Below are 23,611 nucleotides of genomic sequence, written 5' to 3'. Positions count from 1 at the left end.
GATGTTCCTTTTTTTCATTGGAAATGAGTCATTAACAATGACTCTGATTTTTGTGAAATTTTGTGTGTACTAATGCAACTTCTTTTCAGCTATTAAACTTTTTGTCTTGATATGGATTCAATTAATAAGTTTCTGTTGCAGAGAAATATCTCAGGACATATTTTGGTAATTAATCCTTTTTAGTTTGTTTCAAGAAGTATTCTGGTATTAAGGTAATACGAGTCTTATTATTTTTGAAAATTGTATCTGATTCTTTTCCATATATTTCAGGAACTATTCGCGTATTAAGGTAATATGCGCCTTATTATTTTTGAAAATTGTATCTAATCCTTTTCCATATATTTCAGGAACTATTCGCGTATTAAGGTAATATGCGCCTTATTATTTTTGAAAATTGTATCTAATCCTTTTCCATATATTTCAGGAACTATTCGCGTATTAAGGTAATATGTGCCTTATTATTTTTGAAAATTGTATCTAATCTTTCGTAGTTTATTTCAGGAAGTATTCTGGCGAGGACAACAAAATCAATAAATTCATTGTATTTATTTATGTACATCCCTTTAAATTTTTATATAAACACGTTGTAAATTTATGGTTTTGTAAAATGATTAATGATGTTAATGACTTAACGACTTCTTAATGACTTTATGGTCATTAAAATATAATCGTCAAACACTGCAGTGTTTAAGTAGAAAGCGTTAGATTTAAGCTAATTTTTAATATAATTACGAGCGCTCGTATTGATAGGTATTCTTAGTAATATAAGTATGTAGGAATATAAGTAATTTATTAATTACTGATCTGTAATCAAAATCAAAATGAAAAAATGTTGCGATAGGAATAAAAAATAAAAATCTACGTAAATATATGTATAGATAAGTAGATAGGTAGGTAGTGAATAGAAATAATGCTCCTTTTGTTGTTCGTTTGCACAACACTCGAAACGTTTTGCAAATGTGCATCAAGAGGATGATGTTTTTGAATAAAAGTAAAAATTTGCATAAATGGAGGGTGGATGGGACGAGGTAGGGCGGGTCTCCACCCGCAGCAACCTCCCCGTGGTGAGACCTGGGCAATCGTTATTATTTGATGACTAATTAATAACTGTATCATTATTTTTATGGTACATTTATTAATTATGCAGCAAATAATACGAGCGAATTGGCTGCGAAAATGCTTTTTTTTCTATTTAATCGCTGTTATATTTTTTTCAGGAACTATGCCTTTGAGATTCTGAAGCGTACCACATTGCAAATACAATTTTATGGAAGGAAAATTAATAATAATGAATGCATAGTCAGTATTGTTTAATTATGTACTTATACATATAGCATACATGCCTCATATAGGTATTTGCGAAAGGTAACGTAGTATAGCATGCCGTTAGTTGGATGCAATAATTGAGGTGGCGCTTAAATCAGTTTCTGTTCAGCTTAATTTTCGATCACACATGGCCTGTTTTACCGATGCGGAATTCGGAGCTCAGCCTCGACATTTGCATCACAGTGTTTACATCACGATGTATGAATTTCAGTTGGGTGTACCACCTTTAAAATTATGAGTGAAAATTTATTGCCTGCACATCGCAGTACATATATGAATGGGCGCTCTTATCGTGATTTCTGAATTAAAATTGAAACGTTTTATGATCGTTTTACAGATCGTCGTAAAATTTGAAACACATTTCTGTGACTTATATTAACAATGTCTGCGCACGACGATAATTACGATAAGGTATTATATTAAAAATGTTTAAATTAATTTTACCTTATCATTAAAATAAAATAAAAAAAACTTATTATACTGTATAAATGGTTTTATTTCATAGGAACATCCAAGAAATTTGATACCTGAATTATGCAGACAATTTTATAATCTGGGCTGGGTTACTGGAACTGGTGGTGGTATATCTGTTAAACATGAGTGGGTAACATCTTTCATATTATATCAAATTTTTTACATTACATAATATTTTGTTGTACATTCAGGGACAAGATTTATATTGCTCCATCTGGAGTCCAGAAAGAACGTATCTTACCAGATGAAATGTTTGTACAGACTATTAACGGACAAGACTTAGAATTGCCTCCGCCAGAAAAGAAATTGAAAAAATCACAATGTACTCCATTATTTATATGTGCATACACAAGAAGAAATGCTGGTGCTGTAATTCATACTCATTCTAAGTTTGCTGTGATGGTTACATTACATTGGCCTGGAAAGGAATTTCGTGTTACTCATCTTGAAATGATAAAGGGTACAATCTGTAACAACTGTTTGTATAAAATACAAAATGCTATTACATTTGTCTATTAAAACATGTTCCTATTACATTAAACAGGCATTAGAAATCAGAAATTGGGAAGAGCTTATCGTTTTGATGAAGAACTTGTAGTGCCAATAATAGAAAATACTCCATTTGAAGAAGACTTAAGGGATGAATTAGATAAAACTATTGAGGCTTATCCAGAAACTTGTGCTGTATTAGTAAGGAGACATGGTGTCTATGTTTGGGGTGATACATGGCAGCAAGCCAAAACTATGTATGTAAATTAATATTATATAGTATATTAATATATCGATTTTCTAAATATAAGTGCTTTTCTTTTCAGGACGGAATGTTATGATTATTTATTTGACATAGCATTACAAATGAAATTAAGTGGATTAGATCCGCTTGCAACTCCGGCTGATTACGAGTTACAATATTTGAGTTAATATCATGATCTTCATTCCATATTTTTGTAAGTCGTGATGAGTTAATATACTCGTATATTGTACAAAAAAATTGATGTATAAATGTATATACATATTTTACAATTTCAGTTTGTTAATTTTCGTACAGTTTTAAGTATCTACATCAAACGGTTGAAAGTTTCTTCTAATTCGCGAGGCTAATTCAATTTCCTCTTCTTTATCTAGCTGGCAATCTTTCCAATCGACTTTGTCATTGATGTCTAATATTCTATCACATGCTAGTACTTCTCTCCCAAATTGTAATGGAAAATCTTTCTTAATTCTGTGGTATAATTTTGTTCCATCTGGTAATTCTGCATAAAAATATAGAACCCCTGGTTTTGCAATTTGCTGCAAATCTGCATGTGGAGGTAATTCAGTTATTTCGAAGTTATTACATTCTGCCATTTCCTGAAACGAAATTGTAATTATAGCTTGTTTAACATTTAGTATCAATCATAATCGATACACTTACTTGGAATGTTTCTTTCAAGGCAGGTGCTTGATTTTTGTGAACAGGTACAGCTTGCAATTGACAGTGAGATGTTTTATAATTACGTTCAAAAAGTACAGGTACACAATCCATAGTTGCATAATATTTTGTTATGGCATCCTTATACAAAGCCATTTCTTCTTTCACTTCTTTTGGTAAAATAGACAAACTCTGATGATGTGTTACTGGCAGAATTAGAAAATGATTTTCAACCAATCCACCTCTAGCAAGGGCAACATAAATCTCTGTTCCAACTGATATTACTAAATGTTTAGAAACTTCAGGGCTTGATAAGCAGAACCAACATTTTGCTTGATCAAATTCTGGTTTTGGTCTTTTATTAGGTCCTTCTGAGTGCCTTGATCTCCTAGTAGGTTCCTTAGACTCCATGTCATAAAAGAACTGGGTTCGTTTAGGTTCTAATTTCTGTATAGATGGTTCACTTGATAACATTGATTTTGGATATGGACTATCTGTCTCATCTGTAGTTTTCATAACTAAATCAGATAAGCGTGTTCTATCAACAGGTGTTAGGTTTAAAGCATACAGCCATTTCTTTTTCTGAGAGTTCATTACAGGTGCAAGTGCTATAAATCTTGTTGCTATTTCAATATTACCCTCTTGTTGACTCTGATTCCTGAAAGTAGAAACATCAAATTAATATAAAAGCTGATACTGAATCATAAACCCATGTTCCTTTATATACCTATATGGTGGTCTTTCATAATGATATCCTTCCAAAGCTGCTACATGGTACCTGGGTTTTACTTGAGTAGCCAGCCAAGCAATTAATTTGGAACCTTGATATTTAAAATTTGGTCTATTAGGATCCAAATTTGTAATACCATCAGGCCAAGGTGAACTCAATAATATATCAATTCCCCTAAAACTAGGTTGCCCTTTTAGACAAGCTTGTTTAACTGCTATGGCATCCCCTTCATTGAAACAGGTAACTTTTGTTTCTGATGAATTATCTTCTGTACCACTGATATAAGCTATTTTAAGTCCTGAACTAGCAGTATACAGGCCACGTTTTCCAAGATAAGTAAGATTCTGACACATTTCGCATCCGTCAACGTCTGGATAATTATCTACATCGGATTCTCTATTAGGGCCGATAATATATGTTGGAACGGGAATATTTTTCATGCCACCTTTATACATTTCGAGACCGTCGTTATTTTTGCCGAAAAAATTTCCAACACATAATAAGAAATCAAAGGGGCCACTCTTTTTATTGATGGCTTCGACTTTGTTAAATAAAAATTTAAAATGACCCTCTACATCGCCGCATATTAAAACTTTCTGTTTCTCACTCATTTTTAATGGTATAACCTAACTTACAATTGATAAAATTACATACAATTCATAAAACATTCAGATTATAGTAAGAATTTATAAGTTATATGTTTAAAAGTAATCTTCTATTTCAATTACATAGACATTTCACATTACATTACTAATGATTACCGTGTTTTTAGTATAATACTTATTGTTTGTATTTACATCAACGAGTATGTACATTATACATCCTCGAGCATGCTCAGTGTTTCTCTAGGAAGAGATATCCCCTCTAATGGCAAAAATTTCAACTAAATTTCAGCACCGAATTAGCGCCCTTTAGTGGTAAAAAATCGGAACTAATTTTTTCAAAAATTTTGACCCTCTAGCGGTAAAAATTTCAACTAAATTTGGAACGATGATATTGCGCTCCCTGGTGATGAGATCTGGAACTAAATGATCTGTCTACTATGTTGAACTATATAAGTAGTACTTAATTTAATTACAGGGTTGTAAAGCAAATAGAAATATAAGGGAAATAGCAATATAAGGGATATAGGGACGTAAGGGATTCATAACATATTGAGAATTATACACGTGCAAATATTTAAATAACTAAATCTGGTCCTGATTTAATAATCAAATTTATAGTTAAATATATTTGAACATTGAATTTAATAAAAAGTAGTAATATATAATGCAAACTATAACAGAGTAATTCCTTTATTTACTCTTCATATGACAAGCTATCCTTGATAACTTATCTATCGATGGAGATTACAAAAATTAACTCTGTTTGACTCTTTGTACGCAAAGTCCAAACCGCAGATGAGCATCGGTCAATAAATAAAACGTTATTAATCAATTGCTTTCAATGCAATGACTTGCAAATCGCCATGATAGACTGAACGATTCAGGGTACAATTATTAACTATTACAAATGAACTTCGCTGTGTTACCATAGATTGCATCTCTAGTTTAAAACAAAGCATTCTATTAACTCTGCAACCCTTTATCGGAAAAAATAATTTATATTACATTAATAATTTTTGAAATTTTTATATAGTTCAACAATAGCCAGCGGCCCATTAGCTCAGTTGGTTAGAGCGTCGTGCTAATAACGCGAAGGTCGCGGGTTCGATCCCCCCATGGGCCATGGAATTAACTTTTTTTGGAATTTTATTCATCTTCGGGGTGTTTATTTATCATCCATACATTTTCCCGAATCATCTACTCTGTTTAGACAACTCGTTTTCATTTTCTTATGCATTTTCAATCGATTGAACGACTCGAATGATAGGCACGTTTTGTCAAACGTATCAAATCGCATGTATCGAAAGTTAACGAAAGACACGCGTGAACACGATGTTACTGTAAATATTATATCATCGTTGTCAAAACGATAAGATAGGCCCAGCCTCTCTGAACATTTGTACTCGTGTCTAGTTCTGAAGTGTCTTGGAAAAGCCAAAGACCTTGATCGCAATCTCCCGATTAATTTCAATGAATGTCTAACTACATTCTTATCAGCACAATCTGAATTCCATCTGGCACATAGCAAAATGTAAATAGAGTTTCTAATGAAAAATCTCGACTCGTGTAACGAGCAAATTTTTGATCAAACATCCATCAGGATCTATCAGTCATACGCGAATGTATTCTTTTCAAAGTAGCACGTGTAGAAAAGTATTGTTAGCTCCATCGCGAACTCGTAGGTGTAAAAGGTTGCAGTATATGCGACAAAATAAATTTCCACGATGAGCTATGGTAATTTCCAATGATGGTTCATCGCTGTATTTTGCTACATGCCAGCGTCGCTTGGCAAAAGTAGAGTGCGTTATGCGCCTGCACCCTCCAAATGCATATCCATATAGTTATAGTGCATGTATGCAGCTAAAGGAGCATTATACCACCACGTTCCTGGAAGTTATCGATCCGCCCGCAAGCTGAGCTTTCTTTGGTTAAAACTGACGTCACAGACGGCAGCTGATAGGCAGAATTCAACTGTGGACGTTCGCCATTGGTTGGCGAGCCGGTATAAACGGTGCTTTCACAGTAACCTGTTCCAGTTGTGTTGTTATTCACTCACTGTACACTTGGTAAGTACGATACATTCGACTTGAAATTATTTTTTTATCATTTTTTCTCATTATATACCATCGTTTCAGTATTATTAACAATTTTGTTCCCTTTTGATCTTTAATTTTCATTTTTAATTTTGAATTTTGCATCCTAATTTAGCATTACAGGTGTTTCGTTCTCAATCCTTCTTTGTTTTCAATATCCTTCTTGTGAATACTTCTGAATCGTACTAAAATTTCTGTGATCTAAATATAACGTCTTATAGTCCCCTTTTTATATTTAAATTACTGCTGTCGACGCGACCTAGTCGAAAATATTGACGTCCCTGTGTCACCTTTCGTCATTTTTGAATATTTCACAGTAATAGGACAGAAATCAATGACTGTCAACGTCTTTGACGCGCGACCATTAAAGGCGCTTACTTTCCCTAAGCGAATTGTGCAAACTGCAGTTGCAATCATAGAACGTTCCATCGAATGCAACAGTCGTGATTCAAAGAATAATTGTGTCAATGATGTTTACATATACCTTTTATCATTCAAACGTATCGTGCAAATAAAAATTTCGACGTGTCGTCAAAATTGATATTCGATTTCCTGCGTCCGCATTCTGTGGCTGCAATGCATATGCGCGAATGGTCAAAGCCAGCTATATCGATTTATCAAACTCTGTTCAATAAACCACAGAAAATTCGTGGAATTGCCATGAATAATTCATTTATTCGTCCCCAATAGCGTGTCTGACTACGTACGACCGTTTTCATTGTGGCAGTTAAAGTGTCATCTAAAATTCTAAAAAAGAAACCAAACATCGTGATTACCACTTTCACCGAGGACTCGTTTTCTATTTCTTCAATTTTCTATAATATTATACTTTTAGCATTCGGTATTCTTCCTGCGTCCATTCAAGCGTCCATTTTTCGAGGGCGTATACTCGAGGCCGAAGCAAAATGGCCAATAAACAGCAACGGATCAATCAACTCGCCTTTGTTCTCGCGTTTAAAATGGAACAAAAAACATTCTGAATGCATTTGAAAATATTAGAACAATACGATTATGTTCTGTTCGCCGTGCGTCCATGATTTCTGTGTCGCGTTCGCGTCGAGGATAATCAATATACCCGCACCTTTCCAACCGTATCCTGTATCCTGGTGCGCAAGGATATTGCACAACTGTTCGTTCAAGGTTCGTCGAGATCGTTAGAAAAGATGTCGGGCATTCATCGAGTTATTTTGTTTATATTCGCGGTTCTTTCTTCGAATGACCAACATAAAATAACGTAAAGAAATATTTTCAAAATACGAACGCTTTGTTTAATTAACCGTTCGAGAACGAGAATAGATGGTTTAGAAATAACTTTTTCATTTTTATTTTTAATCGTAACGTTCTTACATGTATCTTGTTTGTGGTAAAAAGAGAATTGTGCAGTGTGCAAATAATAGCGATGAATGCAGGGAAGGGTGCAGGCGCATGGCTGACCCTTCTGATCGATCGTATTATTTGCAAGATGGTTCCATGGTCTTTCTATACCAACGCTACGCATTCCTAATGGCGAATTCCCCGACGGGAGTGTGGATAGAATCAAATTTTTTTCATGGAAATCACATGCCGAAGGTTACGACAAGCGGTTCTCAACATACACAGACGTTATCGATATAGTCTATCATTTGAGTAGTTATGAAAATCATTTATTTTATGACAGACACTTCAAAAATATTTTCATTTATCGCCTGTTTTTCGTTTCATTTGAATTTCAAAATTTTCAAATAATTCTCACAAAACGATGCATCACTGTCATCGATGGGAAACGAAATCGTACGATATCGTGCCCCTCCATGGCCTAATCCCGGCCTGAAATCGAAACTCGTTTCATCACGATTAATCAAAAAGCAAGCGGAACTGAGTTCGCACAAAATCGCGTCGGACTTTGTTCGAGTCTGCTTAGCAAACGGTATTCTTTTTACTGGTCGAAGATCGCGTAACCAGGCCACGTGGTATCCTCGGACCACGGACGAAAAATGAAAGAACAAGAGATCTTTCTAGTTTGGCTCCGTCGAAGAATCGCCTACCTGAAACTTTTAACCGAAATAGCCTCACGGCCGCAATAACTCGTTATATATATATAACCCGCTCAGACTTTGCGAACGAGATCAGATAAAATCTTCAGCTCGCGAGGAAAACGAAAAATATCAATAAAAACAGTAACATTTGTGTCTGAGAAATGTTTTTGCGAAAGATGAGGAAAAGTTATTTTGAAACTTCTGTCAGTCGAGTCAGTCAACTTCCTTGCAATCCTTGAACTTTACCCTGATCTATACAGGGAGATTCAAAATACATGGAAATCACTTTAATGATGGACATTGATAGATATGATACACTTCTCTTCATTAAATTTTTGTTTTGTCTACCTCGTTAATTTAAACGAAATTAAGCGAAATTAAACAATGAGCATATTGAATCAGCTGACGTTTGCCGAGCGCGAGCATCTGCTTACTGGCTGCCCTCCAATACTTTTCTCTCTGTTCTATTTCCATTCTATTTCATCGGATCTAACTCGACAGCTCACGCGTTCACAGTGCAAAAAACGCTATCAGAGGGAGCAGAGTATCGGTGACAGTTACATAAAGATTGAGCGTGGGAACAATTTAAAGAGTTGCACGTGCCGATTATGATGCACGTGTCGCGATAACAACAATTCCAGACAAAACAATTTGACGTTATTATAGCAGAAACACGCGCGTCCGCGTCGTGTTCAACGATAACCCTTTATGTTCGTATCATGAAAACGGTGAAATACCTGTATAATACTATCCTCTAATTTTCTTGAAACTAGAGGGACCTTAATTACCAGAGTGCACGTGATGAATAATGGTCCGTTGGACTGACGGTCGCATTTTTTAACGATGTTCGTGTTCTTTTTTTGTTACAGAAGAATAGTATGTATAAAGTACTTCACAATCAAGACATCAAACACGAGTGCTCGCGGTCAAGGGGACTGCATGCGTATCCTGATCACTTCAGGGAACCTAATAAGCTCTACCTCTAAACCAGCCGTCTGCTAAATGAACATTTAAAGGTTCCTGTCCTCTGGTAGGACTCTGTATATAGTGTACATATCGCTTTTCTAACAAAGGGTCTCGCTCAGATAAGCCGAGCAAGCTCGAAGGATCGAACAGTCACGCGGGGATTTAAAAGGAGTCCAGAGAGCTCGAAAAGATTGCACTATACCCACCTTCCCGATACATCCGACGCACACCAGACGCACCTAGACCGCACCGGTGATATCAAAAATCGCCCCACAACACTGGATAAGCCAGAGAAACAGAGAGAAAAAGATACGAAAATGAGTACAGTGAAGCAAGAAGCGTCGAACGATTTCCCTTGGTGGATGAGGATCTTCGCTGCAGGCACAGCAGCCTGCATCGCTGATCTAGCGACGTTCCCATTGGACACCGCCAAAGTCAGAATGCAGGTAAGTCTACCGTAATCTAATTCATCATTTTATCCTAGTATAATGAACGTTTAACATGTTAGATTCAATGTTTAAAACGTTTGAGCAGTTTTGTTCTTGCAGATAGGCAGTCGAGCCACGGACTACTTCGAAAGTAATCCGAAATAATACTTTTCGATATTTCATTAAATTTATCATTTTCTAACGGATTTTTAGATCGCTGGAGAAAGTCGTCCAATTCAGTTGGCGGCAACGGACGGCTCCTTGTTAGCGATTCGAAACACGCAGCCAGGATTATGGAGGACAGTAGGGAACATCATCAGAGTCGAAGGACCAAGGTACGTTATTCACGATCCTATCCGTAAATTTAAGACGAGCAAAGGGGTAGGTAAATATAAAATTATGCGATACAATTGTACATACGGGGTATCGTACGCGTGTACGATCCTTACGATCCGAATCAATGATTAATGTTCGATGGTTCACTTTTAAATTCCGTACTGGCTGATCGTAGGGTTGTTTCTCGAATTAACGAGTTTTTAATTCACTTCGAAGTAGCTTCTCTTGGTATTCCGTGGCTCGGTTCTCCAGTTCTCTGCTTCGTGATTCGATTGCTCTTCCAATTCCATTGTTTGCTAGCTAATGGGTCGATCGATGTCTCCGTCCCTGTCGTATTCTAATTGCGCTGTTACTCGGCTTGATATGCATGCAATAAAAAGTACCAAAAGAAAACGATTAATATTTAATCGATCATCGACAGAGACGGACAGAGATCGAGATAGCGTAATCGCAATAAAGAAATCGCGATATACAAGTTTGATAAACCGTTGACGCACTGGCATTTTATTTCAATTACCGTTACTCGTTTACAATGCTAATTGGGTTACCTCCTATTTTTTTTTTTCTTTCTTTCTTATACAGCTTCGGTTCAATTTTCGCGTTGAGTGCCATCGACTGTTCATTGAATCCACGGACAATTGCGCAACTGTCTCGCACGTGGTCAATTACTGTCGTCTACTTAATAACCACTTGATCGATAAACGAATACGTCTATGGCATTCACCTCTCTATCTGTCTTATTATTTGTTTTCTCTCTCGAATGTGCGAGGTGCGTTCCTAATTTCTTCATTCCGATAACCATAAAATATGACTGCTCGGTTATCTATGTCCTTGAAAGTGCCGACAGTATAATTTAAATTTTTCCTCGAAATATTAACTGTACGAAGGAAAGCACCTCGTAGTACTAATCTCCTTTATCGATTTCTTTCGAATTCTTTTCCTATTATCTCTGCTTCCGTTTATTTTGTCTTTTGCTCGGTTAAAATCTCTTTTCTTTAACGATTTTTAACGAAACAGTGCCTATTTTGGTTCACGTTTCCATCGCGAGCACGTTATATCATAACCGTGTCCAGCTCTCTCGGTGCAAGCTCTCTCCCGGTATTTATTCAATTTTAATTTCACTCTCGAACCGTTCTCTTTTCTCTCGTGCTCCTCCAATGTTTCGTACGCTTTATTGGCTTCCCTTCGTGTGCCAATCTCAGACTCTAAACCCTTTCATTGCCTTCGACGCCCATTGAAATCTCCGGCAATGAGATGGTTAAAGGTCTTATGTAACGATAGAATCTTGAATGGGCAACTAGGTGCTCGTCTATTCAGATTTATTTTGAAAACATAGAATGGGGATTCGATGCCTGTTTGCCCATGCAAGGGTTAACTGGAGGAAAAAATGGGAGAGAGAAAGAGAAAAAGAAAGAGAGAGAATGAGGGAGAGACTAATTTTCGAGCGTATTGTAAAGTCAATTTAAACGAAGGGGAGTAAATTAAAGAGAGAGAGAGAGAGAAAAAGAGAAAAAAAGAGAGATAGAAAAACAAGTTGAAAAGAAATGTAAAAAAAAGAAATATTACCCTGGGTTGCGTTTGAGGGTAAATTGTGAGGGCGGTGAGCTTGAGCGAGGGTGGTTACAGGAGCCTGTACGGAGGTCTGTCCGCGGGACTCCAGAGACAGATGTGTTTCGCCAGCATACGGTTGGGCCTCTACGACGGGGTGAAGTCACGCTACGCTGGAATCATCGACGGTACATCCAACAAACTCCTAACTTTTGATTACGTAATCCTTACGATATACGATAACCCGGGTAGACCTACACACGCGTGTGCGACCATCTCGCACACGTGCATCTCTATCTGTGTTACCACGAATCAGTAAGAAACACACGCGTAAGTAACGGCTGGTTGGTTGATTATGTATCATCAACCACCATCGGCTGCCGCGTGCTTTTTATCAACAGACGAAAAAAAAAATTAAAAAATAAATGGAAGCTCTGGCAAGATAACCTGACGAGCTGTTCTTCGCGCGATCCGGAACTCAGCATCTTCGACATCGTTTACCCTTTTTTTATTTATTTTTTTTATTTTTTATTTATTTTCAATTGATTAAAAGTAATGCCGTGTTTGGTCGATCGTCGTCCACGGTTGAGGTAGTCGACCGTCGAAAGGAAGTGATAGAGAAGAAAAAAGAAGAGTTAAGATAACAGCGTTCCTCCTCCTTGCTAATTGGATAATTCTTAATAAATTGCTGTCACTTAGTGTATCTTTGATTTTTATTTTATTTTTATTATTTATTTTCGCGTTCAGAAGATTTTTAAGTACATCTTTGAATTCTCTTTTAAAGTATCTGTTTTAATAATCGTGACTGATCTTTTCTATTACACCGACTCGAGAATCGGTTATTTATTAGAATGTAACTAATGATTGTTAATAACAATCCTGAAGATTCACCCGCGAAAATGGAAATGTATTGAACGATCGTACCGCGAATTTCGAGTTCCGTCTTTGATCTTCAATGTCGCATGTTATAAACGTTTCCTTTCGCAACTGATCAATATAATTGTAACTTCTTAAGATCGCTTTTCCATTTCGACCATTTGCATAGATATGTTTGCTGAGATCGAGGACGTCAAAGTACCTGCGATCAAAGTAAAAAATACATATGATTCTCCCATCTCGATTTAAAATTATTACCTTATGAATTAACATTCGTATCGTTAACTTCAATTGATCTCAGGTACGCGTCTCGATAATCTCGATAACCACTCCAATAAATTGTACTCTCATATGTCGTGATACTCATTGAAAAACCTTCGGATCTTAAGAGAGAAGATTGTTTGTAATCAGAAGATATAATAAACGTGATAAACCGCGCAGAGCGCGATCTGACCCACCCTGCATCCTACTTTCAATTTGTTAAGAGACAAAAACCGAACGTATTTCGAATAAAAGCAAAAATACCGCCAGATGTACTTTAACGTCAACGTTTTCATCGTAGATTTTTGTCTTGACAGGTAATAACAAGAGCGGATCGATGGATATTTCTGTACGAATTGCCGCTGGAATCACGACAGGCGCCTTGGCGGTGCTCCTTGCTCAACCGACTGATGTCGTCAAGGTTCGTCTACAGGCTGGAAGCATTGGACGATCAACGGTGAGATACAGTTCGACCCTGCAGGCATACAAGAACATCGCTACCCAGGAAGGGACCCGAGGTCTTTGGAAAGGTAGATTGTATCCTCGTTCCAAATTTCCCTCCAAAAATTCAAATAATGGTATCTCGAGATCTGAATCGTGCCTAAAAGCCGAATCTCAAAGCAATCGTCTCTCTATCCAGGAACCGTTCCTAACATCTCGAGGAACTGCATAGTGAACGTGGCAGAGATCGTCTGCTACGACGTCATCAAAGACTTCATCCTGGAGTCTGGCTACCTCAGGGATGGTATTCCTTGCCATTTGTCTGCCGCTGTCACAGCTGGCCTGTGCACAACCCTCGCCGCGAGTCCTGTAGACGTGGTGAAGACTCGATACATGAACAGCGCCCCGGGCGAATACAAAGGCGTCAAGGAATGCGCTGTTCGTATGATAAAGGAGGAAGGTCTGGCAGCCTTTTACAAAGGCTTCGTGCCAAGTTTCACTCGGCTGGTGTCCTGGAACATCGTTCTCTGGATCACCTACGAGCAGTTCAAGATCTACGCGAAAAACATGAATCAGTAAACACCGTTCGCCACGGAACCTCCTCATCGATCGTATATACACACATGCATACACCGTGTTTTAATCAACTGCAGCTTCATAATCTGTACTCTGATCGTGTAGATTAGGGATGGGAGAACGTTTAGGTCGTGTATTGTTTAGATTTCGTCGTTTCGAATAGAATCTTTGTCTGCTGCTTTGTCGTCTCATCGATCGTTTCTGCAACTCGTTATTCGTATAATTTTACTGCATGTTATTTTGTATCGATTCGTTAGTTCAACTTCGTGTGTAATAAATAGAATTCTTGCCTATACATGCCTAGAGGGTGAAGAATGTTTGATAGGGAAAGTTAAATGCTGCTTCTTAGTATACACTGTTCGCACGAAAATAGGACTTTTCTTCAGACTTTAATTTTAACAGACTTAACATTTACGATACTTCATGATATTGATTAGTTTTGTCATTTCGATAGCTTTGTTCTGAATGACGGCAGCCAGTTCTCCCATCAATCGTTGTATCTTTAATTTTCTTTCCATAGTTGTGACCGTGCGTGCACTTAATATCTAAAAATTAATGTTCATTAACGTTCGTCATTGGATAACTTCAACACGGAAGAAAATTATCCGTCAAAAATTATAATTGGCCTGTATCAAATGAACAATTCAAAAGTGCACGTACGATCGGGACAATTATAGGAATCTCTGAATAATCCATAAAGAAACATTTTGACTATGTAAGTCAACCTTAGGTAATCTAAGTAGGCCAATAGAAAGAACGAAAATTTTCCTCTATGGATAGCTAGTATTAAAATTGCGTACGCATTACGAAACGCCAGACAGACAATAAGATTCAACAAATTTCTTTGAAGAATTTTGCAAGGTTTGTTGAAAAGAGCTACACACCGTATCGCGATGACTTTCTTTTCTAGACTCCGGTTAATTCTTCGACGTACTGTAACCACGAGCTAATGAGGATCCTTCGCTTCGCTATCATATAATTATAATTATCTTCTTTTTTTTTTAAATTATGTTAAATGGGAATGATTTAATAATCGCTGCTAGATTTATAAAATACGGTCGAATAGTTCACAATCTCGTTTCGGGTCAATTAATGTTGTACAGGGCACAATTTTTATCAAATTTCTGATAGAACGATTCGTAGTCTGTTTTTAAAGGCTATGTTACCTATCATCTATTGATGTACGTTTCACATTAAAGAGTAATTCTTAACTTATTAATTGGGGCTGTGTCACCGTTTTTTTTTTTTTAATTTACACACGTTCATTGCCACAGTTTATCCACGACAAAAATGTTCTTGTTTTCTATGTTGTTTTAGGGATTTCAATATCTCTGATATTCGTGGAGGCTGTAATAGTAGTTGGTAAACCGTACAGTATTAGTTGATCGATACTATTGTATTTTAAAACGCTCATCGATTAGACCAGTTTTAGGATACTAATTAGTACGATCCTCGTAGACGATTATCATTATAATTCTACGTGAAATTCGACTGCCTTTGAGTAACAGAAGCTGCAGAAAAGGGACAAAGTTTCCAAGCGAATGATATTTATTATCCGATTTTAAGAAGAAAGTATTATTATTCTCTGTCGTAAACTTTTATTCTATAAAATTCCATAAAAATATAATTATAACGATTTTGTAAATCGTTTGATGATAGCTGTTTCGAATGACACAGTTTTTTATGTCGCACAAAGCCAGCAAATCATCAGAGTATCATAGAATTCAATTCACCAGCTTTGCCTGATTAACGTAAATTGACACGATTTAGGGTGTTCGACGATAGATCGCAGGTCGAACTATCTTTTGTCAAGCTTATCAAAAATTTACACGACAAATCGACTGAATATTTCTATCGCCTACTAACTTTACACATTTTTATGCCATAGAAAAAGTTCTTGTTTGTTCGTCGATTCTATAGTTTAATCTCAGCTTTTTCGCCCGATTCTTTTTTTCTTCAATTTACACCCACACGTTTCCATTTCGAACACCTTCTATTTTGCCGCTTCAAGAGTGTCTCGCCACGAGGCTTAGATTTATCGTAAGCACCGATCCAGTGTATGTACCGCTTGTAAAGCTTATATTAAAAATGAGCAACGCGATAAACGACCCGAATTTGCCAAACTTCGTAGTGATCTATGCACTAATTACTTTGTAGAACAATGAAATCGAATAATCACCATGTCGAATATGGTTAACGCTTTGACTGCCACAGTAGTGAGATACATTATTAAGGTAATTTTAAGCTTTCAATTTAACATCTCGCATTCTCTTTTCCATTATTAATTATTCAATTACAAATTTTAGGCGTCGATCTTAAGTGACTACGATGGTAGTCAACGCGTTAAGATTTTAAGAATACCCGGAAAATAGGGATAAAAATGAAAATGAATATCAGTTTGAATCAGTAGCCTTTATTCTTCATGATCACATTTGATAAATTACCGTATGCACAAAGTAAACAGCGAAAGGGGAAAGGAAAATTTCGTTTTCCAGATGATTATAACAGTTCCGAATATTTGTCAAACTGGTTAGTTTGCGATCTTCTTATTGCCTGAATTATTTCTGTTAATTATTAACATTCCTCTCGAACGAAGTTCACAAATTCCGGTTACAGGGAATATACATGTTCGTATGTTAACGATCTCTCCTGCTCGTCCGTGATGCTCAAATTTAATGGAAGTTTCAATATATAAAAGACAGATGACGCGTACGTTTTCGAAGTTATATACAAAACGGCGCTTCGGTTGTAGGTAGGATTCTCCGTAGAATTAGCTTGACATTTGTTACGGGTTTGAAATAAAAATTCTTCAAAGTGTGCAGAATGTTCGCCGTGGTATCTGTTCATATTTATTCGATAACCAAAACTAGCATAGCCACTTCGATGTACGCAAGGAAGCACAACGTAGGCCTGGAAGAAATGAAGATCATCGTCGATGTATCTGATACTTCAGGATGAGCTTAAGTCTCGAAATCAGACTCGTCGGATTCGCAGCTGGATGAAATGTCACCCTCCATACACCCTGACTCCTCAGGAATACCATCTCCCATAGGAATCCTATAAGAAACATAAATTGATCCTATAGAAATCAATTATTTGCAACATTTTGTTAGCACTTCAATTCCAGTTAGTACAGACGATCAGGCAAGATTATTTTTGAGCGTGTTAGCAACGACTAAGAAAAACCACAGAAGATCTGAATAAATAATTGGGTTAATTGTGACATGTGCACACACGAGATTCAGAAATCTTGCCTTCGATCTATTTCAGTGTTTGCTAAGGAATAGCAGCGATATGATGCACCGCTGCTTTATCTTGAATGCATTTTGCAATCCTTTTGGAATCCTGCAAAACACATTTTAGGGGGCAACAGACCTCCAGCATCGACCTATATTCAGAAGATCATTAAGATTTGATTGCCTAACCGAATAACAAATTTCATTCAACAATTAAATCGTACCGCTCGTTAACATACTTGTCGATATCCCAATCTATGCCCGAGTTTTTCATCATCGACAAAGCCTGACAGAAATCTTCACCGATGGCCTTCAGGTGTTTCGTGTCCAGATGCAAGCCGGCCAATGGACCCTGATCGCAACCGCAGAAGCTACTCTCCATTGTGTAGCTTCTGTTGAAATCGAAGAAATGAAACGTTAACGCAAAACCGAGTCGGTGGTGGACGAAGCAAGATCAAAAGTACCTGTAAACACCTAACTGCCTCCATATAGCTACCCTCGCGGTGGATTCCTTATTCCTCTCGACCTTGAATGAGCACAGTGGCAACGCGAACGCTGGAGATATTCTTTGCATCAGATGCGGCAACATCTGAAACACGGATGTATTGTAAGGGCCTGAAGACCTTCAGGAGAGAAACGAGACTCTCAGCCATTATTCGAACGAAAAGAAACATCCAGTGATTAATCAATGAAATTACAAAAACAGATATGCACAGTTTGTTAACAAGCTCTACGAGAAACCAGCTGCTCGATCAATGTAGAATTTCAAGGATTTCGTAATCAATGATAAATCAAAATCGATTCCCCGCGGGCTACGAAGACGAATAGGATCGTTTCGTTAGTCTATGTTCCCGGTTAAAAGGATCTAAAATTGGAGCACCGGATCGATGTTCAATCCTGTTCACCGTAAATTATTCGCACGAACAAGTTTGCACGAATGCGTGTTACCATCGCGAGAACCGCTTCGCTCGTAAATTGACTTCGATAAATCGCGTTAGATTACCGTTCGTAGCCGATGTACTCGTTCCCGTCACATGTAACCGCGATCGATCTAAAAATAACATCCCTTCGGACTTTTCCTTTCGTTTTTCGTCCCTTACCAAATACTGCACCGGCTGGTCCGGTTTCGCCCTGTCCGCTGCGCTCCAAGAACCCGACCTTGAGCAACCGAACAGAAACACGTTCTTCCTCCGTGAATGGCCGTGATAGTCGACGAAAACATGGGGAGGTCTTTGCAACACCCTCGTGCAGTACTCCATCAGACCCTTCGCGTGGTAGATGACCGGATGGAGGGTCCGGTTAGGGTTGCTCCATCGTCTGTTCAGATCTTCGTTCGTCAATCCGTACCGATTGCTGTAAAGCAATATCTAAATAGTCAAAAATGAATTTTTAAATCGATTAGAACGTCTATAATGCGAAACGAAGTTCCGAGAAAGCAGGCTGGTTAGGATTTCCTGTCAGTTTGCGAGTCGATGCTGCACGTTGAAGCGTATCGTCGAACGCTGCCTGCAACCGAGAAGGAAAAGGGCCTTCTCGGAGATGGTTTTCATTTAAGGATTCAGCCGCGGTTAGAAGGACGTTTCCGGCGGCCGGAAGCCGATCCGGAGGAAGTGACGCCTCCGCGTCTTGCATAGCTAATGGCGGGGCACCGTGGACCCCTGACAATAGCCGAGACACAACAGCGTCGCTTCGTTTCAAGACCTATCGTCTTGACATTGTTTTAAGATGTGTACGATGCACCGTACATGGAATACTAATTACACCTGTCGATTTTGTCAGAAACGTTGAAACGTTCCTTCGACAGGTACGTCTACCATCGATGTCATATCAATTGAATACAGTAATTTTCATCAAAATTTAAGTTTCAAATCGATATGCAATACGTGCCGTAGCAAACTTTCTGTGTCTCTAAATCGGTCGTTTGAATATATAATTTAATTTCCGAGTGATCGATGGTCACAATGACTCCGGTATCGATGAATCAATGGCTCAGGATAAAAATAATTACGAAATAGCGGTCACGGAAATGAAAAGTCGCTCGTCGGGGGTATTAACAATCGGTACACGCTGGACAGGAATCGTCGAGCGTCCTTTCCGATCGAGACGTCGGCCACGTAACAGAAACATTAGCAATTTGACGCCTCGTAATCGCTTCCGGTCTTTAAGGTAGAACAGAGGCACGTGACACGTCCAAGATAGCAACGTAACGATCGATACCTTACGTCGAACAGATGGCGAGGAATAATAAGAATAATGAACGGCCGGTGACGATGCACCTGAGGATGATGTACGCGAAGAAATGTTCCCTCGTGGCGGTGGACGTTCACCGGCGGACATTAGCAGAAATTATCGTGAAACAAAAGTCATCGGATATAATAGATTTCGTCCGGTGGGAAATAAAGAGAGAGAGGGGAGAGAACGACGAAAAAACCTTCGACAAAGCTATCACTCCCGGATGTGTATTAAAACGAAATCATCGTTTCATTAAAAACGATCATTAGACACGGAACTCTAACGCTATTCGAAACCCTGCTACCGTTAGTTGTATTTATACGTTGGAAAAACTCGGAACGGAAAGAAGGAACGACGCGATTTCAACCCCTTCCTCGTTGCAAATCAAATTTGTCGAATGAAATTATTTCGTTTGAGTTTCTGTATTATGTTACGCAATTCGGTGTGCGAATGAAAGCGAAGGGTTAATGTTGCCATTGAACATTGTATAGAATTGAAAAATTCCTACATAATAAACACGGGAATTAATCGAGCGTAGAGCGAAGATTTTATTCGAGGATAAAGCGAAGACGCAGTGAACGACAATGAAGCAATTGTACAACGAACTTCTTTGCCGTTTTATTATCCAGCCGATGTAATGGGCAGCATCAGTCTGTTCGTGCTAGCGAGGCGATGTCAATGACTCGAACGGAGGAGCCTTGACCGCAAACTTCTCTCACCTCTTGAGAGATCCTGTACAAATTACCCTTAACCGAGTGGCTCGTCCCGGACTCGCTCCGTGAGATTTTCAAAGGGGCCGCCTCGCATCGTGCCGGTGGATCGCCGAAAAAAAAAAGAAAGAGAAAAAATGGTGAATTACTTGGACGCTCGTTGGATTACGATTAACGAGCATCGATTCGCGCGCGATTTATCGTCATAATTTCATCGATCGTAAATCACGTTTGAAGCCGCGTCCGTGGCGTACATCTCATTGTCATTTTCATTCTCGTTCGTTCGTTACAATTTCTTCCAGCATCGAAACCCACTGAACAAAAGCTACTGAACCGCATTACCGATGCGGCAGAATGCAGTTTGCGATCGCGGATTACATCGAAAGTGGTTGTACGCGTTCTCTTTCGTTTCGCTCCCCACGATCGGCGATTATCCTTCCGCAAAAGGACGCGAATCGAAGGAATCCTTTAGCGATCCTACATTTTTCTTTCCTTTCGATTCAAGAGAAATTTTACAGTTTGCATTTTGACGTAAGCGTTATTTACGCATTAGCGATTTGCAAACACGAGTATCGTGGATCCTATGTAAAGGTTGATTCAAACCCGTTATGCATAATTTTTACCAGTTTATCGGCCAGCTATTCCGGTCTCGTTTATCTACCGGTTCCCGATCGAGGAATTACGTAGTTCCTAAGGAAACACGGCCAAAAGTCACGGTTGTTCGAGGAACGTGTAAAACAGCCACGACGAAGCGCGAGGAGGAAGAAAAATTCGCGAATCGCTGTTGTAATCGTAAAGCGAAAATCCTTGGGCACCTTGGGAACACGCTCGTCTTCCACGTATCACGCATTTCTTCCGTGAACTTTACTACCAGCCGGGGCTCGTCCGTCCTCTATCTTTGTTTTATCTCTTCTCGCCTCGCGGGCATTTTCTTCGAGGTTATCCCAGGGTTCGATCGTGTAACCGCTCTGTGAACTCCTTTTTCCCTTGCTTCTTTTGCCCGCCCCTACTTCTCAGCTCCCGGTAAGAAATCTATTTCCTGCGCCGTTCAAACACCACCGTAACTCGCTTTCATTGCCATCTAACACGCTATGAAATTGTCTACGCAATCGTGTTGCGTACAGTTTCTTCAGAAACGAAAATGCACATCATTTTTGACATCAGCGTGGAAATTGGTATAAGACTATTAGCGGAGGAAATACACTCCTCTTAAGGAATTCCATCGTGGCTAAGAACGATTCAATGAAGAATTTCCATGGAACGTAAAGTGGTGCACAGTTAACACGGGTATCCGGCGAAGGAGCGTTAAATTTGTCGCGATATATCGTCTTTAAAACGTGCAAATTACCCCGGTGCACCTTCTCGTAGCTGCCGGCTCGCTTATCTGAAATGTTCCTCGCGGTCGTATCGCGAGCCGCTTTAAAGAGCTGCTCCATACGTCGTTGGACAACGAAAGAGAAACACGGCAACAGGAGCGTTCGAGTATCTTTATAGCGTCAACCCGATGCGATACCCGAAGGGCCCGAACAGAGTTGACGTTGCTTTCAGGATGCTGGGCCCTCGCCGCGGCGAAGGGTTAACACCGGAGCGCATTAGAATACTCGTGACCGGTCCCCGATTTGCATTCCTTCGCGAAACCAAGGCCTCTCGGAGTCCCCTTTTCTTTTCTTTCCCTTTCTTCCTTTTTTTTTTTTTTTTTTTATTTCCTCCTTTGCCACGATCGCAGGCGAACAGGGAGAGCTAATTCATTCGTTGCCACTTCTTCTGTACCTTGACCGATCGTTTCTTCGAAGCTGAGGCCCGGCAAAAGAGCAGCCCTTACGCGGCGCGCAGTCCCTTACGAACGAAACGAGGAATGCCCGTGGAGGTTTTTGCTATAACGCGATTCGTTTCGCAACGAACGCGTCCACGGATCTCGTAAAATTCGCGTTTCACGGTGCGCCGTCGGCTGACAGGAATAGAAACAGCCGACAGAATAGATTGAGCGAGGCAAAAAGAAGTGTAAATTCGACAAATATTGCTTGGACGTAATCGGTGTCTTGTGTTAGCTGTTGACTCGCAAAAAAACGAGGCAGGATAAAAAGAATAAGAAGGATTATTAACGGTAGTTGTTAATTCGAACACGTCAACTTCAAGGACGGGCAACCAGGAAATTACTAAGCTGGACTAGCAGCTCGTCCGTGAAGGAACAAAAAGCGATTTCACGCCGTTCTGAAACGCGTACCTTCACCGAGAACGAAATTACAAGATCTCTGTAACTGCTCGATCGAATATTTTTCATCGAACCGACGCAAAACATTCATTGGCCACGCTCCTGGAACCGGTCCAATAAATTCCGAGATTTAATTTCGCGATTTCGTTAGTGAAACGAATGTCCCTGCACCAGCTGCGAATAGATTTCGCGCCTATCCGAAACGAGATTTAATTTAGAGAGCCGACCGAACCGTGAACGGTGGAATCCTTCTAGGTAAATCCACGCGGTACCAAGAAACTATATAATACAACCGAGGCAACGAGGAATTTAGCCTCGAAATAGGATGAAAAAGAAATTAAAGGCTCCTAATGAAGCTGATCTTTGATGGCTGTTCCACGATGAACCAAATTGATAGTTTCCAATACTTGGAACCAACTTCGATTCGTTAAAAAACGAGAGATATTCAATCAAATAAATGAATAATTAAAAATCCCAATGACGGATCTTCTTATCGAGTTCAGCCACGTCGAAAATATGTAATCTTCTCCTGAATATTCGACGCTTCTAGATGTTCCCCACTCTCGATAACGTAGATCACTCGATCATAGTCGAGGAATATAAATGAGTTCCTTGTAATGACGAAGGAATTCACGCCTCCGTTGTGAATCCTTGATGAGCTCATAAATCCTAACGACGCGTCTAATTGATTGAAACCGGATGCGAAGGAGACCCAACACAGTTCTAATCAAAACATTCGCTTTTCCATGAAAATTTCTCGTAAGTCTGGCGAAACGATGCAGGTTGGCTCGGTGTTACGTTAAAACGATGGGTCAGGCCTCGTTTCGAAAGCGTGTAACCGCAAGCAGAAGCGGAGAGGTTCACGGTTTCAGGTTCTAGGTCACTCCGTGGAGGCCAAGGCACGTAACAGCGGCAAGAACAGGGGGCTCAAGTAAAACGGTGGGCAGCACGAGGTGCATTTAATGACGGTGCACAGTCGACGGCTATTATTATCATCCATTTCTGCATTCTAGCGGCGATCGGATGTCGGTACGCGTTGGGAAGGTAGAAAGGTTGCACAGGATACGCGAGCGGTTCCGACACCTCTCATGATTTAAAGAATGCACCGGGATTACGTGTCTACCGCGATGGACCT

The 23,611-nt window shown here is 39.1% G+C and overlaps 4 protein-coding genes and 1 non-coding gene across 21 annotated transcripts in view; 3 read left to right on the top strand and 2 right to left on the bottom strand.

The window, feature by feature from the left end:
- The first annotated feature begins 1,490 nt into the window (after positions 1-1,490).
- On the top strand, positions 1,491-2,757 carry LOC117601175 (methylthioribulose-1-phosphate dehydratase). Its single transcript, XM_034317613.2, has 5 exons — positions 1,491-1,737; positions 1,832-1,926; positions 1,992-2,260; positions 2,345-2,546; positions 2,616-2,757. Exons 1-5 carry the CDS (start codon positions 1,708-1,710, stop codon positions 2,719-2,721), a joined length of 702 nt encoding a protein of 233 aa, XP_034173504.1. The 5' UTR covers positions 1,491-1,707; the 3' UTR covers positions 2,722-2,757.
- A 93-nt stretch (positions 2,758-2,850) lies between these two features.
- Positions 2,851-4,908, bottom strand: LOC117601168 (CWF19-like protein 1). Its single transcript, XM_034317601.2, has 3 exons — positions 3,939-4,908; positions 3,215-3,869; positions 2,851-3,150 (listed from the first exon to the last, which is right to left on the bottom strand). The coding sequence occupies exons 1-3, from the start codon at positions 4,550-4,552 to the stop codon at positions 2,851-2,853; spliced, it is 1,569 nt and encodes a 522-aa protein (XP_034173492.1). The 5' UTR covers positions 4,553-4,908.
- Positions 4,909-5,595: 687 nt separating this feature from the next.
- On the top strand, positions 5,596-5,669 carry TRNAI-AAU (transfer RNA isoleucine (anticodon AAU)). The gene has a single exon. It is a non-coding gene; the product is annotated as a tRNA-Ile (tRNA).
- Positions 5,670-6,468: 799 nt separating this feature from the next.
- Positions 6,469-15,116, top strand: LOC117601173 (dicarboxylate carrier UCP2). Of its 4 annotated transcripts, none has more exons than XM_034317610.2 (7): positions 6,469-6,612; positions 9,524-9,670; positions 9,740-10,066; positions 10,262-10,383; positions 12,011-12,120; positions 13,387-13,599; positions 13,710-15,116. In XM_034317610.2, exons 3-7 carry the CDS (start codon positions 9,938-9,940, stop codon positions 14,087-14,089), a joined length of 954 nt encoding a protein of 317 aa, XP_034173501.1. In that variant the 5' UTR covers positions 6,469-6,612; positions 9,524-9,670; positions 9,740-9,937; the 3' UTR covers positions 14,090-15,116. The 4 variants fall into 4 exon arrangements, with proteins under 4 accessions (XP_034173501.1, XP_034173502.1, XP_034173499.1 ...); XM_034317611.2 differs by having other exon boundaries at positions 9,524-9,684; XM_034317608.2 differs by having other exon boundaries at positions 9,524-10,066.
- The window catches only part of LOC117601161 (cytosolic carboxypeptidase 1), a 29,037-nt gene continuing 20,480 nt past the window's right edge, over positions 15,055-23,611 (bottom strand). For 9 of the 14 annotated variants that reach the window (XM_034317577.2, XM_034317582.2, XM_034317585.2 and 6 more), the window contains 5 exons: positions 18,423-18,675; positions 17,787-17,911; positions 17,547-17,714; positions 17,341-17,474; positions 15,055-17,143 (listed from right to left, as the gene is read on the bottom strand). In XM_034317577.2, coding sequence (XP_034173468.2) covers positions 17,363-17,474; positions 17,547-17,714; positions 17,787-17,911; positions 18,423-18,675 — 658 coding nt within the window. In that variant the 3' untranslated portion in view covers positions 15,055-17,143; positions 17,341-17,362. Of the gene's footprint in view, positions 17,144-17,340; positions 17,475-17,546; positions 17,715-17,786; positions 17,912-18,422; positions 18,690-23,611 lie in introns of those variants that run through there. The other 5 variants (XM_034317578.2, XM_034317583.2, XM_034317579.2 and 2 more) reach the window with 4 other exon arrangements.

This window comes from Osmia lignaria, chromosome 16 (genome assembly GCF_051020975.1).
Source record: "Osmia lignaria lignaria isolate PbOS001 chromosome 16, iyOsmLign1, whole genome shotgun sequence".
Classification (NCBI taxonomy): domain Eukaryota; kingdom Metazoa; phylum Arthropoda; class Insecta; order Hymenoptera; family Megachilidae; genus Osmia; species Osmia lignaria.
Note: the sequence above shows the minus strand (reverse complement) of the source record. Positions and strands in the feature narration are given on the sequence as shown.

What these genes read in the sequence shown, in the direction of transcription:
- LOC117601175 (XM_034317613.2), top strand. Translation starts at nt 1,708, where the DNA reads ATGTCTGCGCACGACGATAATTACGATAAG. An exon ending in TCATCTTGAAATGATAAAGG is followed by an intron (nt 2,261 to 2,344) that starts GTACAATCTGTA and finishes TACATTAAACAG; the next exon opens with GCATTAGAAATCAGAAATTG. An exon ending in TGGCAGCAAGCCAAAACTAT is followed by an intron (nt 2,547 to 2,615) that starts GTATGTAAATTA and finishes TTTTCTTTTCAG; the next exon opens with GACGGAATGTTATGATTATT.
- LOC117601168 (XM_034317601.2), bottom strand. Translation starts at nt 4,552, where the DNA reads ATGAGTGAGAAACAGAAAGTTTTAATATGCGGCGATGTAGAGGGTCAT. An exon ending in TATGAAAGACCACCATATAG is followed by an intron (nt 3,870 to 3,938) that starts GTATATAAAGGA and finishes TTCTACTTTCAG; the next exon opens with GAATCAGAGTCAACAAGAGG. An exon ending in CCTTGAAAGAAACATTCCAA is followed by an intron (nt 3,151 to 3,214) that starts GTAAGTGTATCG and finishes ATTTCGTTTCAG; the next exon opens with GAAATGGCAGAATGTAATAA.
- LOC117601173 (XM_034317610.2), top strand. Translation starts at nt 9,938, where the DNA reads ATGAGTACAGTGAAGCAAGAAGCGTCGAACGATTTCCCTTGGTGGATG. An exon ending in CTACGCTGGAATCATCGACG is followed by an intron (nt 12,121 to 13,386) that starts GTACATCCAACA and finishes TTGTCTTGACAG; the next exon opens with GTAATAACAAGAGCGGATCG. An exon ending in GACCCGAGGTCTTTGGAAAG is followed by an intron (nt 13,600 to 13,709) that starts GTAGATTGTATC and finishes CTCTCTATCCAG; the next exon opens with GAACCGTTCCTAACATCTCG.